This window comes from Myripristis murdjan, chromosome 17 (genome assembly GCF_902150065.1).
Source record: "Myripristis murdjan chromosome 17, fMyrMur1.1, whole genome shotgun sequence".
In the NCBI taxonomy this organism is placed as follows: Eukaryota; Metazoa; Chordata; class Actinopteri; order Holocentriformes; family Holocentridae; genus Myripristis; species Myripristis murdjan.
The window spans coordinates 4,879,454-4,893,878 of record NC_043996.1 but is presented as its reverse complement, the minus strand read 5'-3'; the positions used below and the strand labels follow the sequence as shown (position 1 = coordinate 4,893,878).

The 14,425-nt window shown below is 42.1% G+C and overlaps 2 protein-coding genes across 6 annotated transcripts in view; one reads left to right on the top strand and one right to left on the bottom strand.

Moving 5' to 3' along the window:
* The first annotated feature begins 2,008 nt into the window (after positions 1 to 2,008).
* Positions 2,009 to 4,607, top strand: klf2b (Kruppel like factor 2b). The gene is made up of 3 exons (XM_030073634.1): positions 2,009 to 2,355; positions 2,708 to 3,626; positions 3,793 to 4,607. The coding sequence occupies exons 1-3, from the start codon at positions 2,284 to 2,286 to the stop codon at positions 3,966 to 3,968; spliced, it is 1,167 nt and encodes a 388-aa protein (XP_029929494.1). The 5' UTR covers positions 2,009 to 2,283; the 3' UTR covers positions 3,969 to 4,607.
* Positions 4,608 to 5,511: 904 nt separating this feature from the next.
* eps15l1b (epidermal growth factor receptor pathway substrate 15-like 1b) overlaps positions 5,512 to 14,425 on the bottom strand; it is a 54,993-nt gene continuing 46,079 nt past the window's right edge. For 3 of the 5 annotated variants that reach the window (XM_030073626.1, XM_030073628.1, XM_030073627.1), the window contains 9 exons: positions 13,807 to 14,004; positions 13,330 to 13,494; positions 12,856 to 12,961; positions 12,460 to 12,599; positions 12,138 to 12,198; positions 10,719 to 10,801; positions 10,385 to 10,448; positions 8,251 to 8,270; positions 5,513 to 7,718 (listed from right to left, as the gene is read on the bottom strand). In XM_030073626.1, the coding sequence (XP_029929486.1) occupies positions 7,572 to 7,718; positions 8,251 to 8,270; positions 10,385 to 10,448; positions 10,719 to 10,801; positions 12,138 to 12,198; positions 12,460 to 12,599; positions 12,856 to 12,961; positions 13,330 to 13,494; positions 13,807 to 14,004 (984 nt within the window). In that variant the 3' untranslated portion in view covers positions 5,513 to 7,571. Of the gene's footprint in view, positions 7,719 to 8,250; positions 8,271 to 10,384; positions 10,449 to 10,718; positions 10,802 to 12,137; positions 12,199 to 12,459; positions 12,600 to 12,855; positions 12,962 to 13,329; positions 13,495 to 13,806; positions 14,005 to 14,425 lie in introns of all 5 variants that reach the window. The other 2 variants (XM_030073629.1, XM_030073630.1) reach the window with 2 other exon arrangements.

Sequence of the window (14,425 nt, the reverse complement as noted above, 5' to 3'; positions counted from 1 at the left end):
ATGATATATGTTTTGTCACTCAATATTATGATTTATTGCGATTTTTGTTTGCTTTCACTACACCATAGGGAAAAACTGAATCATGCACTTCAAGAGACTCTATGTCATGAGTCATGTTTCTAAAAGCAATACACATCAAGTGTTTTTTGTTTTTCTCTTTTGTAATAATAATAATAATAATAATAATAATAATAATAATAATAATAATCATGTATTTATTAGGCTACTTATTTACATTGTAAAATTATGTTCTGTCATAATGAATATGAGACAGTGGTTGATAATCTTAAAATGCAGAGATTAGCAGAGTTTAGTAGGTGAGTGTCTTTCCCTTACTCAAGAAAAAATGTGTCCCATTGATTTCAGATTTTATTTTAATGGCTCTGATCTGTGCTGAGTGCAGAGCGACAGTCCCGCTCCTGTCAGTGCGAGGCCGCGGGGCCCCGCTGGGCAAACCGTGCGGGTTTGTTCAGGTCCCAGATGAGATCTCTCTGGAGAACTTGTGATGTAAATGTGACCCCGTCCACCGCTCAGTGGCCCGTCATTTACACCTGAATGGGATGTTACCTTAAATCATGTTTACATGGCGAGTATTGGGAGCGCTGAGGGCCGTGAAAGCCGCTTCAGACGAGCCTGGCGCCTGTTTGGACAAGCCTGCTGCGGAGGAACAAAACCCGGCTTCCATTCATGATAATGAGCCGAGAGCAGGACGCGCCAAGCACACACACACACACACACACACACACACACACACACACACACACACACACACACACACACACACACACACACACACACCTCATGTAAGTTTATTTATTTCAGTGACGATAACTGTTTTATTAATTACCCGGCCCCGTTTGAATACATGCAAATTAAAGCCGATGCTTGCACATGTGCGTTCATTTGCATCCTGTTGAGAATAATTTTATTCAAGCATGAAGTTATTCAGACAGTGCTCATTATATGTAGCCTGATGATGTTATTGTTTTTTAGTGGGGGGTGCAAATCCAAGTCATCATTATGTGAGTCAAGTCTTAATTTAAAAGTTTTAACGGTGTAAAGACTTCATACTGACTGTAAAAAATAAAACTGGCGGAGGGGGTCGTGATCTTGGCCCCACAACAGGAGGAGTTAATGCGAGGAAGAACAGCAGGTGTAATGCAGGTTTGGAATGAGCTGCTCCATGGACCAGCTCGGTTTATTGTGCTCTGACTAAGGTGCTGTAATAAACCAGTCTCCTGCATCAGATATTGAGTTTATTCTAATTTATTCTACCTGACTGTTGAAGATGTAAATATGTGGAGGAGGACCATCACTCACTTGGCCCGAGTGGCGGGTTTTCAGCCACAACACCCGTGCCTGGCATCTGCGGGGAGTCCTGACTGGATCGTGTAACTGTATCACTACAGCGGATTGGGGGATGAAACTCAAGCAAAAATTGACAGAACTTTATCAAAAACCATATCAAAGATGAAAATGAAATACAAATAAAAACAAGCAGTGCAAATACAGGGTCGATTCCTCATTTTAGTTTACTGCTAAATAGTTGAGCAGTGTTTAAAGAAACACCACCTGGTCATATTTACTATCTTCAAAAATATTCAAAAAGTTTTGGTGGGAATATTGGAAGAATGGAGGAGACCTAAGCTTATCTACATTGAATTAAGTAAAGTGATACAGTGTAATTCAGTGTGTGCATTCTGTGATTTCTCCCTGTCAAAGTCCAGCCAGCTGCTGGTGATCACAATGAGCGGTGACAGAAGGTATTTCACCGGCTGGTGCAGTTTCTTGTTCTTATGCATTCCCTGCTGTTCTTTTCGACGTATTACGTAAGTATCTGCGGTATATTGTGAGTGTGAGTGTGAGTGCAATTAGCCTGCAACTTTTTTCCTAGTCCAGTTAAGGTGGGTTGGTCTATTAACTGTCTGCGTCACTGTGAGGGGGAGGACCTCCACTTTATAGGCTCCTTAACGCAGCCTAGAGTCTCACACAGCTGAGCGCACTAAGCCAAGCCGACTACAGGCCTGGCTTTATATAGAGCTAAATTTACCAGCATCCTGAACGTGTTTCCTGACCTCGCGCAATTGGTCCAGCGTACTCGGCTAGGACAGTTATAAGGTTGGGAGGACCTCCTACCATTCAAACCCGTTCATGTGTCTGAAGCGCGGCTGTGGAGAGGGAACAGTGAAGTAGGCGCACACGCTCTGGTGCGGCTGACGCTCAACGCAGCTCGACTTTGACAAGAGATAGTTCTGATCATTATTTCACGCACACAAAAAAACGATGGCCTTATCCGGAGTGATGCTGCCATCATTTTCGACATTCTCAAACCAAAGAGAAAAAACTTGGGAACATGTAAGTAAGAAAAGAACGTGCTCAGCAAATGTTAGGTCTAGTTTTGAGTCTTTTTTTTTTCTCTGTTGGATGCGATTGGCTTCACTTGTTTCCACTAGTTTCACCTGTTTCGACAAGTGGTGCGAGGGAACTGCGATCGAAAATGCTGTCGTGACACTTGATCCGAGCACACTTGCACTGGAAATAAGTCAAATTCTACGATTTCTTTCACTTGTTTTGTGGAAGAACGTGATTTGAAGACTCAATACTAGACTTGTTCAGCTGGATCTTTCGTGCAGTATAGTGCCACAATGTTTTATCTTACAGCGACAATCTCATTGCCTTGTCTAATATTATTTTGTAATTCTTACAGAGGTGGAAAGGGGAAATTGACAAGCCAGTTTCCTCCAGCTGTTCCATGCTCGAAATGGTACAGAACCTGGACAACCACAGCAGAAGGGACGACGAGGATCTGAGTAATTTTTTGGATCTGGATTTTATTCTCGCCAACACAGCTGGCACGGATAGCGCGACGGAATACGTGGGCTCAGCTGATCCCAACCTGTACACGACGGGAGGCTCGGTGCCCTCCTACCCGCCTGACAACCACCGCTCCCCGCCGCCTCCGTACAGCAGCAGCCTGATGACGGAGCTGGTCCGCTCCGAGGGAGACAACAACTATGGCATTATGCGCAACACCACCGTCCAGGGAAGATTTTATGTCAACACGGCGCAGTTTCCCCGGCAGGACATTGTTGGCGGCATTAAGGTGGAACCACCCATGGACAGTTACGGTCCCGTTATGGGCATGGTGCCTCAAAGCTGCAGCAAAATCAAGCAGGAGGGGAACGTTTCGTGCATGATGTCCTTTGAGCAGCCGCGGGTCGCCATCTCTCCCCGGGCAGCGAGCAACATGACCCCGCCGCTCAGCCCCGATGACCAGGGGACTTCGGACTGCCAGGCACCGATGTGCCAGCCCATGAACTTCCCACAGAAGTATCACTCTCCGGCGGCTTACCCGCACCACCCTCCCGCACCGCAGATGCAGATGTCTTACCACGGTCCGCATCCGTTTGGCATGTACGAAGATGGTCTCGCCATGCAGCCAGGCGCGCAGAGGGTGATGCTCACACCGCCGTCATCCCCGCTCGAGCTGCTGGAGTCCAAACCCAAGAGAGGGCGGCGCACCTGGCCCAGGAAGCGGACAGCGACGCACACCTGCACCTTCGCTGGCTGCGGCAAAACCTACACCAAGAGCTCACACCTGAAGGCACACCACCGAACCCACACCGGTAGGTTTGAGTTTATTATCATCATTGTACACATAAACATATGCATTATGCGCGCGGTTATGCGCAATTACGCATACGCGTTACGCGTTAACAGTGGCCTCTTGTCATCCTAGAGTTTTTTCTGTCTTGCTTAGGGTTAACAGTCTCCTTGCTTTTCTCCACGCAGGTGAGAAGCCATACCACTGCAGCTGGGAGGGTTGTGGATGGAAATTCGCTCGCTCTGACGAGCTGACCCGTCATTTCCGCAAACACACTGGCCACCGGCCATTCCAGTGCCACCTGTGTGAGCGCGCCTTCTCCAGGTCTGACCACCTGGCGCTTCACATGAAGAGACACATGTGAAGGAGCCCACATTGAGGACTCGGGGGGGTTCATGGGGGCTATTATTTGTGTTGCGATTCAACTGATGTCTTTTTTATTTAAATTGTTCTCATCATGACCAAAGTCTTTTTATATATTGAAAAAATAGTGTTATTATTTTCTAATAACGTAGCTGGTACTACTTTGGTTATATAAAAGCTTTAGAAAAGCTTTATTGGTCGTTGGCTTTAGAGCAGCAGACCAATAAGGGGCTGGCCCTGTACATACTACTCTTCCTTGACAAAACTGGAGTGCTGTGTTTGACACAAAGTGCCTTTCTATGACTGTGCTACTGTATAACTTCTCATGACAGAACTACGTGGCCAACCAAAGTAGTAGTACAAGACACGTTCTTGTCACAGGAGTAAAATGCACATACAACTGCCTTATCTGTGCAAAGACAATGTTTTATTATTTAAACTGCCTCAATGTTTGAATTATTTTATTGCATTCTCCTCTTGGGTGAAATGGTATCTTCTTGTGTGAAATTCCAAACTGCTGGGTCCAGCCCCTCTGTACACTATCAGGGCTTGATGTCCTGTGCATTGTTATTTTTTACTGAAATTTATATAGATATGTACATGAATTTTATACTGTAAATTCTGTATTTATTGTAAATATTAAAACAATGAAACTGAATGTTTGATTGGGGAACTCCTTACTTCAGCAAAATACACATCCATGCTTAGTCATCCAAGATGTTCCTTTAAATGAAACTTGTTCACACTTTGCAGTGTAATGAACCATATCCACCGACGGAACAAGAGGTTCCCCCACTTTGCTTACAAGTGGCCTAAATAGGTGCAGCAGACCTGCACACCATCAAATCAATTACACTAAGTAGGTTCTACATGTTGCCATTGTGTACCCGCTCTCATTTTAAAACATGGGTACTTGATTTACACTCTGATGTTTTGCAGCTGCAAAACAGAGAAGGGCAGCCGCTTGTGGGCTTAGCCTATAAATACAAACACTCCATTTCCATAATTACAGAGTGAGCCAGGAGCCGTCTGGACAGAGGGGCACAGCAAACCCTCATCAGGGAGCCCATAGACTCTCTTTCTGATGGGTAGAAATTATAGTAGCACATCAAAGGACCTTAATACTACAATTACACAGTCATTCTGCCCTGCAGTTTCAAAGTATCTTGAGTCCAGCATATTATGTCTATATGGTGTCAGTGGGTCGCTCATTTCATCTGTTGCATTGACTAGATGCATCAGAACCAGAGGGCAAATGCCAAAAAAATATGGATAAATGAATAATATTCAGCATTAATTATGTAGTGGGTACACTGCTGAACAAAATGTTTTTCCTCCAATTGTGTTGTGGCCACACCTTCCCTGAAACGTGGTGCCACTCAGTTCTGGTGTCTAAACTTGACTTCATAAAAAATTAATGTAAAGAGTGTGGATTTAATGCCGACAAAGGACTGTTTATGGAAAAAAAAAAAAAAAGATGTGTCAAACGTGCTAAAATTGTGCGAAAATTCACCAAATTAAAAAAGAAAAGAGGAAGTAAAGATAAGGTTAAAAATAAAGTTGGTGGTGACATGCAAATGTATCATTTTCATTTCACTTTTCTGGTCCAATATCAACTTTCAACTCCAGTAGTGGAAAAAAAACAAAAAACAATTATTTATGCATTCTCTTTCCACGATAACATATCAAAACAATAACAGCTTAAGGCTTATTGAGTTGTGGAGCAACGTAAGGTCACTGTTATTCTTGGACTACTATCCATATTCACCATTTAGGGTTAATGCAGCATTAATCTTGCACCCATCAATTCTTCCAAAGTGCTTTATGTGGACTTTTGCAACAACTTATCTAAAGGATGAAGTGTCTTGATCCAAGAATGTTAAAATTACTTTTATTAAGAGTTATTACAATTTTGAGAGTTTTTAAATATTTTATAATCACAGGCATGTTATGTAATATTACATATGAACGTTGATATGTTGATGCTAGATAAATAAAGCACTGTCATGCTGCATATCTCCAAGGCAGCTTGGAATATACATGTATTATGTGCCAAATGAACCAGATTAGTGTTATGATAGCATGAGTACAAGGATGCAGTATTATAAGGCATATATAGCCATATCCTCCAACCAGGCTACAGGACACGACTGAGGAGAAAATGATACAATGGTTGATTTAGGTGGTGACACATTGGCAAAAATGTTCAAGTTGCAGCCAGGTGTCACTCTGTGTATCACTGCTACTGTGACACATCTGCAGGTAAAAAGGACACAACTAAGTAACAGCACCAGTAGAGAGAATAAAGTAAATTAGCCTTCACACAGTGTTTTACAGAAGTTGGAAACTGAAAAGGAGTGCAATTCTTTGGGGATTATACCAAGACAATCAACATCAACCTTCTGACCAACACAACTGATTCTGCATGATTCAGTGTGGTGGTGTAACAGCGCTCCTGGTGGACTGAACTTCATTGATTAGGAAGACCACAGTGATTAGTAACACTATCTTCAAAGGGCCGGCCAATGTTACAGTGGTACACATTATTTAACCCAAGATCCAGTATATAAAGAGGTTATCAATCCATATGTTGTCATCTGCTAGAATAGGAGAAGTACAGACATGCTAGCAATTTTTGGACTAAAACAATTATTAGTGATCCCCAAAGCCTCACCGTCTTCTGCTTTTGGATACGTAGTTTGGTTAAGGATTTTATTATAGAATAATTCTGCTATCACTGTACTAAAAGTAAGAAGTAATAGATGTGAAGTCAATAAGGGAGGAGTACTTTAAAATAATTACTATAACATTTGAAATAAAAATCTAATTCTAATTTGATTAAGCTCCATTAGCGTAGCCTTTAAGGCAGGTGGGTTTTACAGATTGCTGTTTGCTGTTCAAAGGCTCGTACGTAAGGCAACACACTGCAAAACCTTCAAACAATATTATTGCATGAGGACGTTCCTCAAGGCAGAAGAGTAATCATAATGAAAAAAAAAATAACCCTATGCCCTTGAAATCACACAAACAATCACAGGCTAATGGAGTAGTTAGCCTTCCAATATCACTTTCACTTCTGATATTAATGGTTCTATGTAATTAAAGGCTATAATACAGTTTATACAGTGCATTTACAGGTACTTCATAAACCACAGATTCATTGCTTTTGTATATAAATAATAAAACAAAATAAAAATATTATTAAAAGGTTAAATTCCTTGCAACAAAAAGGCTTAGAATAAGACAGGGTGGTTAGCCATAGCAAGATAGAGAGCTAGATATAGGTTGTAGTCAAGTTGCCAGCTGGTTCGGGTTGCATTAAATCGCTACGTTCTACACAACGCAGCCAGGCTTGAATCAAGTATTGTCCTTGATTATAGTTGCCATGTAGTTGGAGAGCACTGAACCTTAACTGGTTGCTAAATGTGGAGTCATCTGACATGTGTCCAGCCATTGCTGGAGAAGCACGGGTCTCTTTCAGAAAGTGGTGGTCGGGGCTGCTGGTCGTCTTGGGCCTGGGTCAGTGCTGTCCTCCTCAGTCTGTGGAACGTGAAGTCGGTAGAAAGTCAGGAGAAAAAAAGACCGAAGACTCGGAGCTGGCCGGTCAAGCGTTGGGCATGTCGGCCTTGCTGAGGGCGATGGCCAGCTCCAGGTCCTCCTGCTCCTGGAGCCGCAGCCTCCTCAGCCTCTCCTGCTCCTCACGCTCGCTCTCCCGCTTGGCCCACTCCAGCTGCTGACTCTCACTTCCAAACTAGTGAGGGGAGTGGACAAACATTAGACAGGGGCAACAGGGTGAAGCTGCAGGCGTACACACCAAACAGATCAATCACTGGACACAAGCAAGGCGCCAGAGTATACAGTTTTGATGATACAGGAACAATAATCACGGATGCAAATTTAGAATTAATTGTTTCTCTGATATACAAATTACAGAGAATTTAGCCAATCTGACCTGATTTGATATAGCTGATAAATATAAATGCATGAAAAAGAGCCACTTTGATTTCTTTCACAGTTCACAGGAAAGTGAAAAAAGTGACACTATGAGTCATACATCCATGTAAAAAAAACTGAGGTATTCATAATACCAAGTGATTTATTGGTCCCATGGAATACAGATCAGAAATTTCTCCTCTGTATTCACTGTGTGGATCAATGTGACGAGGGCTCACAGTTGAAAAGAAAAGTGCTCACAAATCAGTGTAATTAGCTCATTCGAGTGTGGACAGGTTTTTCACATGCAAAGGATTCAGGTTGACCACCACACCCTGGTACAGTCTTACCTCCTTGCCATGTTCAGATCCTGGGAGAAAAGAAATTACAATACAAAGCTCGATATAAAAAGCACAAATCCCCTTCACACCCGTCATGCTGGCATGAAGGATGAAACAAACTCATTACATGTCAAATGAAAACAAACAAGACACAAAAAGCTGCCATGCAACATCTCTCTACCCGAGAGCACACTCGGCCATTAGGCTACACAAGACGGTGCGAAAGCAGAAGATTTACACTTAGCCTGATCTACTGCGCTCTGCTTTAAGGCATATCACACTTTGACAGCGAGTAAGTCTTTAGTTTCTATTTCAGGGCTAGAAAAAATGCTCCTCAAGTGTTTCCAGACCAGACAAGTTCTGAACTTGGAAGTTTGTAAATGATAGCAAGCAAGCGAGCCCCTATGCCAGGCTGAACGGAGGCGAAAACGCAGTCAGACGTAGTGAGGCGACATGTTTCGGGGACTATCTAAGCCATGCAGACACCTACAGTAGTATCCCTCCACACCAAGTCCTGAAAAAGCTCGGAGACATTCTGTCAGTTGTTAGTTGACAGCCAGTAAACATGGCAATCCTGTGAACGCCTCTGAAAGTCAAGGCTATGGCATGATAGAAAGCTGACAGACACCACTGAGTCTGGCCATGGCACTGAGCTCTACAGTCTTAGGAGTGGGATCATGAGATCGGCCGCTCATGCAGGGATACTGGCCTGGACAGAGAGCTACAAGTGAACTACACTTACAGAGCCAAAATCAGCAAAACCCACAGATGAGTCTTTAGGCGCTTTACTCGAGTTTGCCACGACAAAAGGGTCTTTACTGTTTGCTGTGGGGCAAATGCCCTGGAACGGCTCTGATGGACTCAAACCAATCGTACCTACTGGAAAAGGAGGACATTTTAAACAACACGAGCCCAAATCCATGTGGGAAAAAAACAAAGTTATGTCTTGACTTCAGGTGGAAACAAGTGGTTGCCTGATGGAAAAAAAGGTTTTGAAGTTTAAAGGCTGAATCACATCAGTTAAGAGAAGAGCAGCGCTGCAGAGGAAGCTAGCAGCTTTAAATGCATGGCCAATATATAATAACCCAGGGGAAATCAATATTGGTACAAAAAAAAAGGTGTTAACCACACTTTAGTCAAACTCACTGCAGCGCTGGAACTGAAGAGGCATGGTGTCACTTTCGACACATAATTATGTACCAGCCCCACCCTTGTCTCCAGTAAACTTTTAACACATTTTCCATATTGACAGTATTATAATCTAGCCCTAATTACTTCTTTCTCAAATTGACTGAATTTTGTGTACTAAAGACACGTGGCTACATCTGGAAAATGGAGGGTTTCTAGCAAACAAAGAGCTGCACTGTCTATTTCAGGACAAATTTACAGTAGCAGCAACACTAGCTTTTGTCTACATGTTGACATATTAAAATTCCCCAACTAATTGTTATGCTTATGCTGTCAGCAGATCTTACAACACAATTTCAGGCAATTAGCTGAACTAACCAAATGAGTAGTAAAATGCATTTTGAATGTAAAAGAAAACTGCATCTCATTCTCCTCACACACTTAACAGAATTAATTTCTGCATAATCCTGGCTAATTGAATCGCTGGTGACAACAAGTCAATGTCCAAATAATGCCTACAAGGTCACTGTGGGATCCCAAAATGCTGCCTTATCTGTACCAACAGCTTTCCTGTTTACAACTTCAAAAGAAGAAATTAAGTTCTCTATACCCTCACCAGAGCACAACAGCAAAGAGAATAGGGAAGTGCTTTTTTTTGCACACCAACAGGGTACGCAAACTGCCTGTTTAATAAGGCAAGATTCAACCACAAATGAGCACCCAAAAAATGCTGAGACAACTTGGCTGTTGCCATGACATCTCTGTGACGTTTCCAGCTATTAAAAGTGGCAAAGAACTCATAAAAAATTCACACAATAGAATGACTGGTGTTTTCAAAATGACAGTTCAAATCTTGGCGTGACACATGGTATCTATTTCATCTGGTTTAAAGCCAACATTGCATGCTAATTGTGGACATTACTGAGCCATGAATGTTGAATAAAGTGGCAAGCACAGTCATGTACAAGCAGAAACACACGTATACACGCGTGCACAAATAAAAATCAGGTCTTACCATAGGGAGGTGCAGGCCGGTTAGGCACATTTTTCTTTGGTGGGAGCACAGGGTTGTCCGGCTTCTGTGTGTGTACCATGACAGATTAGAAAAAAAAAAAAAAGTCCCCCAATGCTCATTCTAGATGATGACTCTAGCAGAGATGTCAGCCAAAATATAAAGCCCCTGGACTCATACTACATGAACTGTTTTCATAAATGTGATAAATTGGTGGAAAACTAAGAAATCACTCATGATGAGTGCAATGTTAACATCATAGCTTTCTACGGCTAAAGTGGAAAAATATGCTTTATGGTGTAACTGATTCATAACTCAAAAAGTCTCTGAAGCTTACCTTTGACATCTGACTAAAGTCGGCAAATCCACCCTTGCTTCCAAAAGAGTTGCTACCAAAGGGGTCCATTGTCCCAAAGACATCTACGGCAGAGCACATTGAAATACAGTTGGAACATTTGAATGTGTTTGTGGAACAGGCCAGAAACTATAATGAAGTTCAGCCCAGACCACATATTCAAAATCATCCCTGCATCTTGCTTATTCTGAGAAAGCCTGTGTGCTATTTGCAGAGCAAGGTTATGTGGCATGACCATTTAATTTTCCATGACATTTTGCAAAAACCTGGAAAGCAGGGGTTTTGTTTAACCTGACGTGTGCATCTGATTAGCTAATTAAAGGCGTCAGTTGGGTTACTGTTAACCAGAACTGCGTCTGACTTGTTCTGAAACACGTGCCATGACCCTTAATGAATAAACGTCAAACTGCAGATGGTTACAGAAAAAAAACAAACCATTGTAATAGAATCTGTTGTGAGTGTACAACCACAAAAGACTCCATTCATGTGCATTACGCTGTGTTTTCTTTTGCGTGCAATAACTCTGCTCAGGTTTACAGTTGCTTCTGTGTTTCTCTGAAGGTGTGTAGCATGGCAGTATGTAGAGCAGCAGTAGTCTCTAACTTAAAACAACTTCCTCACCGAATGAGGCACAGCAGCTCAATACCAGTGGATATAAAGACAGAACAGAGGCAGGAGTGAACTGGTTAAAGAAGGAGTGGCAGTGTATTCTAGTTGAGCAGGACCAGCAGTCACAGAGTTTCTGTTATGCTTGGCTCCTGCAAGCCTCCTGTTTTTCCAGGGTAGGGGGAGTATTTTTAGTTGGCCAGTAGTTAAATACGTAGGTACTCAACTAAAAATAGTCCTAAACCACAGGAAAATATGAAGCCACAGTGAGTAAAAATTGTTTGCCCCTAATGCCCCCATAAATAAAATCTAAATCTAACACGTCACCCAAAGTGGCAAAGAAAGGCTGCCTCTTTTGAGTAGTGTTGCACAACTGCAACTGCCTCTCACATTCAGATATACAGTAAGCTTGTAGTGTAAATACACACTATTTGGTAGGTGCAGGGAGAACTTTGCATCTGATATTTTCACTTTAAAAAAGTGACTTGGGAAATAGTTCAACAGGAAAAACACCCCACATCTTCGAACTTTTACACAATTTATGGTTTTATATGTTTTATAAAGTATCATCTTTACTTCTTCAGAGCAAGAATAAAAACTACAAACATTATGATGACTAAGCTTAAAAAGCCAGCATTGCTGACTTTGAACCCAAACAGACTTTCATTCCAGAAACTACAAAATGTTTCAGCACAGGCCAACATCATCTTTGATTTTATTCTGGGTGTTTTCGCTTGTAAATCTAAAGATTAAACCTGTCTACCCTGACATCTTAATGTACGAGTGACTAAGTACCTGAATCCTTTGGTTTTGGGCTGGCTGATGTGAAGGGATCACTGCTGCCAAAGGGGCTTGGCTGAAAAAGAAAGCACATCTAAGTGTCCAAATCAGAAGATCCTGTTTTTCATATATACACAATGAACAAGACAGCACTTCCAGGTGGATACTCTCTTTAGAGTGCTGGTTTTCTTTTCCAATTGCTTACAAGGACAAGACACTTGAGCTTGTCTTTTAGCATGGCAATGAGCAATTAAATATTTAAACTTAACACTAAACAGTTGCTCCTCCTGTGCTCTTTTGCTACCAGCTACAAAGAGGACACAGTGGAAACATCTACCTTGGCTGGCGGTGTGGGTTTTTTACTTAAGAGGTCTGAGGATCCAAACAAGTCAGACTTGTCTGTCTTCTTGAAAAAGTCTTCAGATGAGGTGCCTTTGAAGGGATCACTTTCTTTGAAAGGATCTCCTCCAAATGGATCTAGAAAAAGGAAAACAGACAAAGTTGAGTATTATGTGAGAAACTGGCTTGGCTGGACCTGAATCCTGTTTGTTCTCTGGTTTGTACATGTAAGCCATTTAGCTGAAACTCTTAGTATTTAAAATGAATGGATATTAGCACAACAATGGAATAAGCTTTGCCTCTCAGATTTACTAACAAGCCAGAGTGCAGAAAGCCAGAGTCCGCAAAATGATACAAGGATGATAAATGCAAAGATAGAAGAAGGGATTCTGACCTTTGAAGGGGTCTGACTTGAAAGGGTCCTCTGTCTGGAAAGGGTCTGCTGAGGGCTCCTGAGTATTGTTGTTGAACATGGCTATCCTGGACTTGAAAGAGTCACTCTGCCAAACAAATGTTATTTATTTGACAGTTATCAAATCATTAAATCAACATTCAATCAATGATGAAAAACTGATCAATGTTGCCAACATATGCCATTTTGTGGATGCATTTACTCAAAATACATTACAGTATCAGAGCTACAGGGTGACACAAAAAACGGGAACTTTTTAACAATCCAATAAAACCAAGAGTGATGGAAGAAAAATATTTTATTCATAGTAATTGAAACCTTAAAACATGCCATTTAAGAAACAATGATGGAATATTCATTTTTTAAAAATTGTGCTGCCACTTGCTCATGTCAAAGATTCCCGTTTTTTTGGGTCACCCTGTAGATAGATAGATAGATTCTCTCCCATCTCCTCACCACACTTCTGAAGCCTCCATTCTCCTTGTCAGCAAAGCTGTCACTTATATCAGCCAGGTTGGTTAAGCTGCCTCCATTCGTGCCATTTAGAGCGCTGTTATATTGCTCAATAGTCTTGGTCACCTCCTGTTGGGTGTCTTGGATCTGGGACAGCTTACTACGAGCCTACAGACACATAAAAAGACTGTTGAGTTCATGTCTGCTTTCACACAACATACTGCACAATTTCCCAACTGCCCCTTCTAGCTGGTTTTAAAACTGTCTTGTTTGTGCATGTTAACACTTTAGCACAGTAGACTGAATGGACAGTGAGAGCTCGCTTTGTGTCAAGTCAAAAGCTTCTCTACCTTCACTACCAGTCTTCTTGACACACAATGGTAAACTGATCCAAGAGCTTAGTTGCCAAAAGTCAGTGTGTTCACTTATTGGGACACAGCACCTCCTTATGTAACCTGTTGTCTGTCCATGTGTTCTGACCTGGTTGATCTCATCCTGGGTGGCTTTGAGCGACTTGACGATGCTGTCCAGCTGGACGCGACCAGACAGCAGGCTCTGCTCCAGCTGGGCCTCCTCCTCCTGCAGCCGGCTCAGGTCAGCCTTGGTGCGGCTCAGTTCGTCCTCCTGGCTCTGGAGGTCTGACTCCTGAGAGTGGATCTGGCTCTGCAGGGATGAGATCTGGAGAGGCATACATAATTTGTGTCAATATCTAATAAACTGGTGAATTTATTCTAGCTGCACTTTTATATTGGACATAGGTTGCGTGTTACAACAGACAACTTTTATAAAAAGCAGCAGTATTCGGAAGGTCAATCCTGCAGGTCAGCAGGATGTAAACCAGTATAATGTTAACCGAATTTTAGCAAGATATAGGTGCCATTTTTAAATTGCATTTAAAACAAGTGAAATGCTTCCCCTCCTTATAGCTGAGTAATATTTTACTAAATTTACTTCAAAACACTAGAGAACTTTCTGAAAGCAATAATCTGTGACATTCTCATGTAATAAATTTGAATACACTGTTGTTTATTGATAACACAATAGTGATTTGACCTTTACCCTTGCATTCAGGAGAAAAGGCCTCTTTTTAAAATCAATG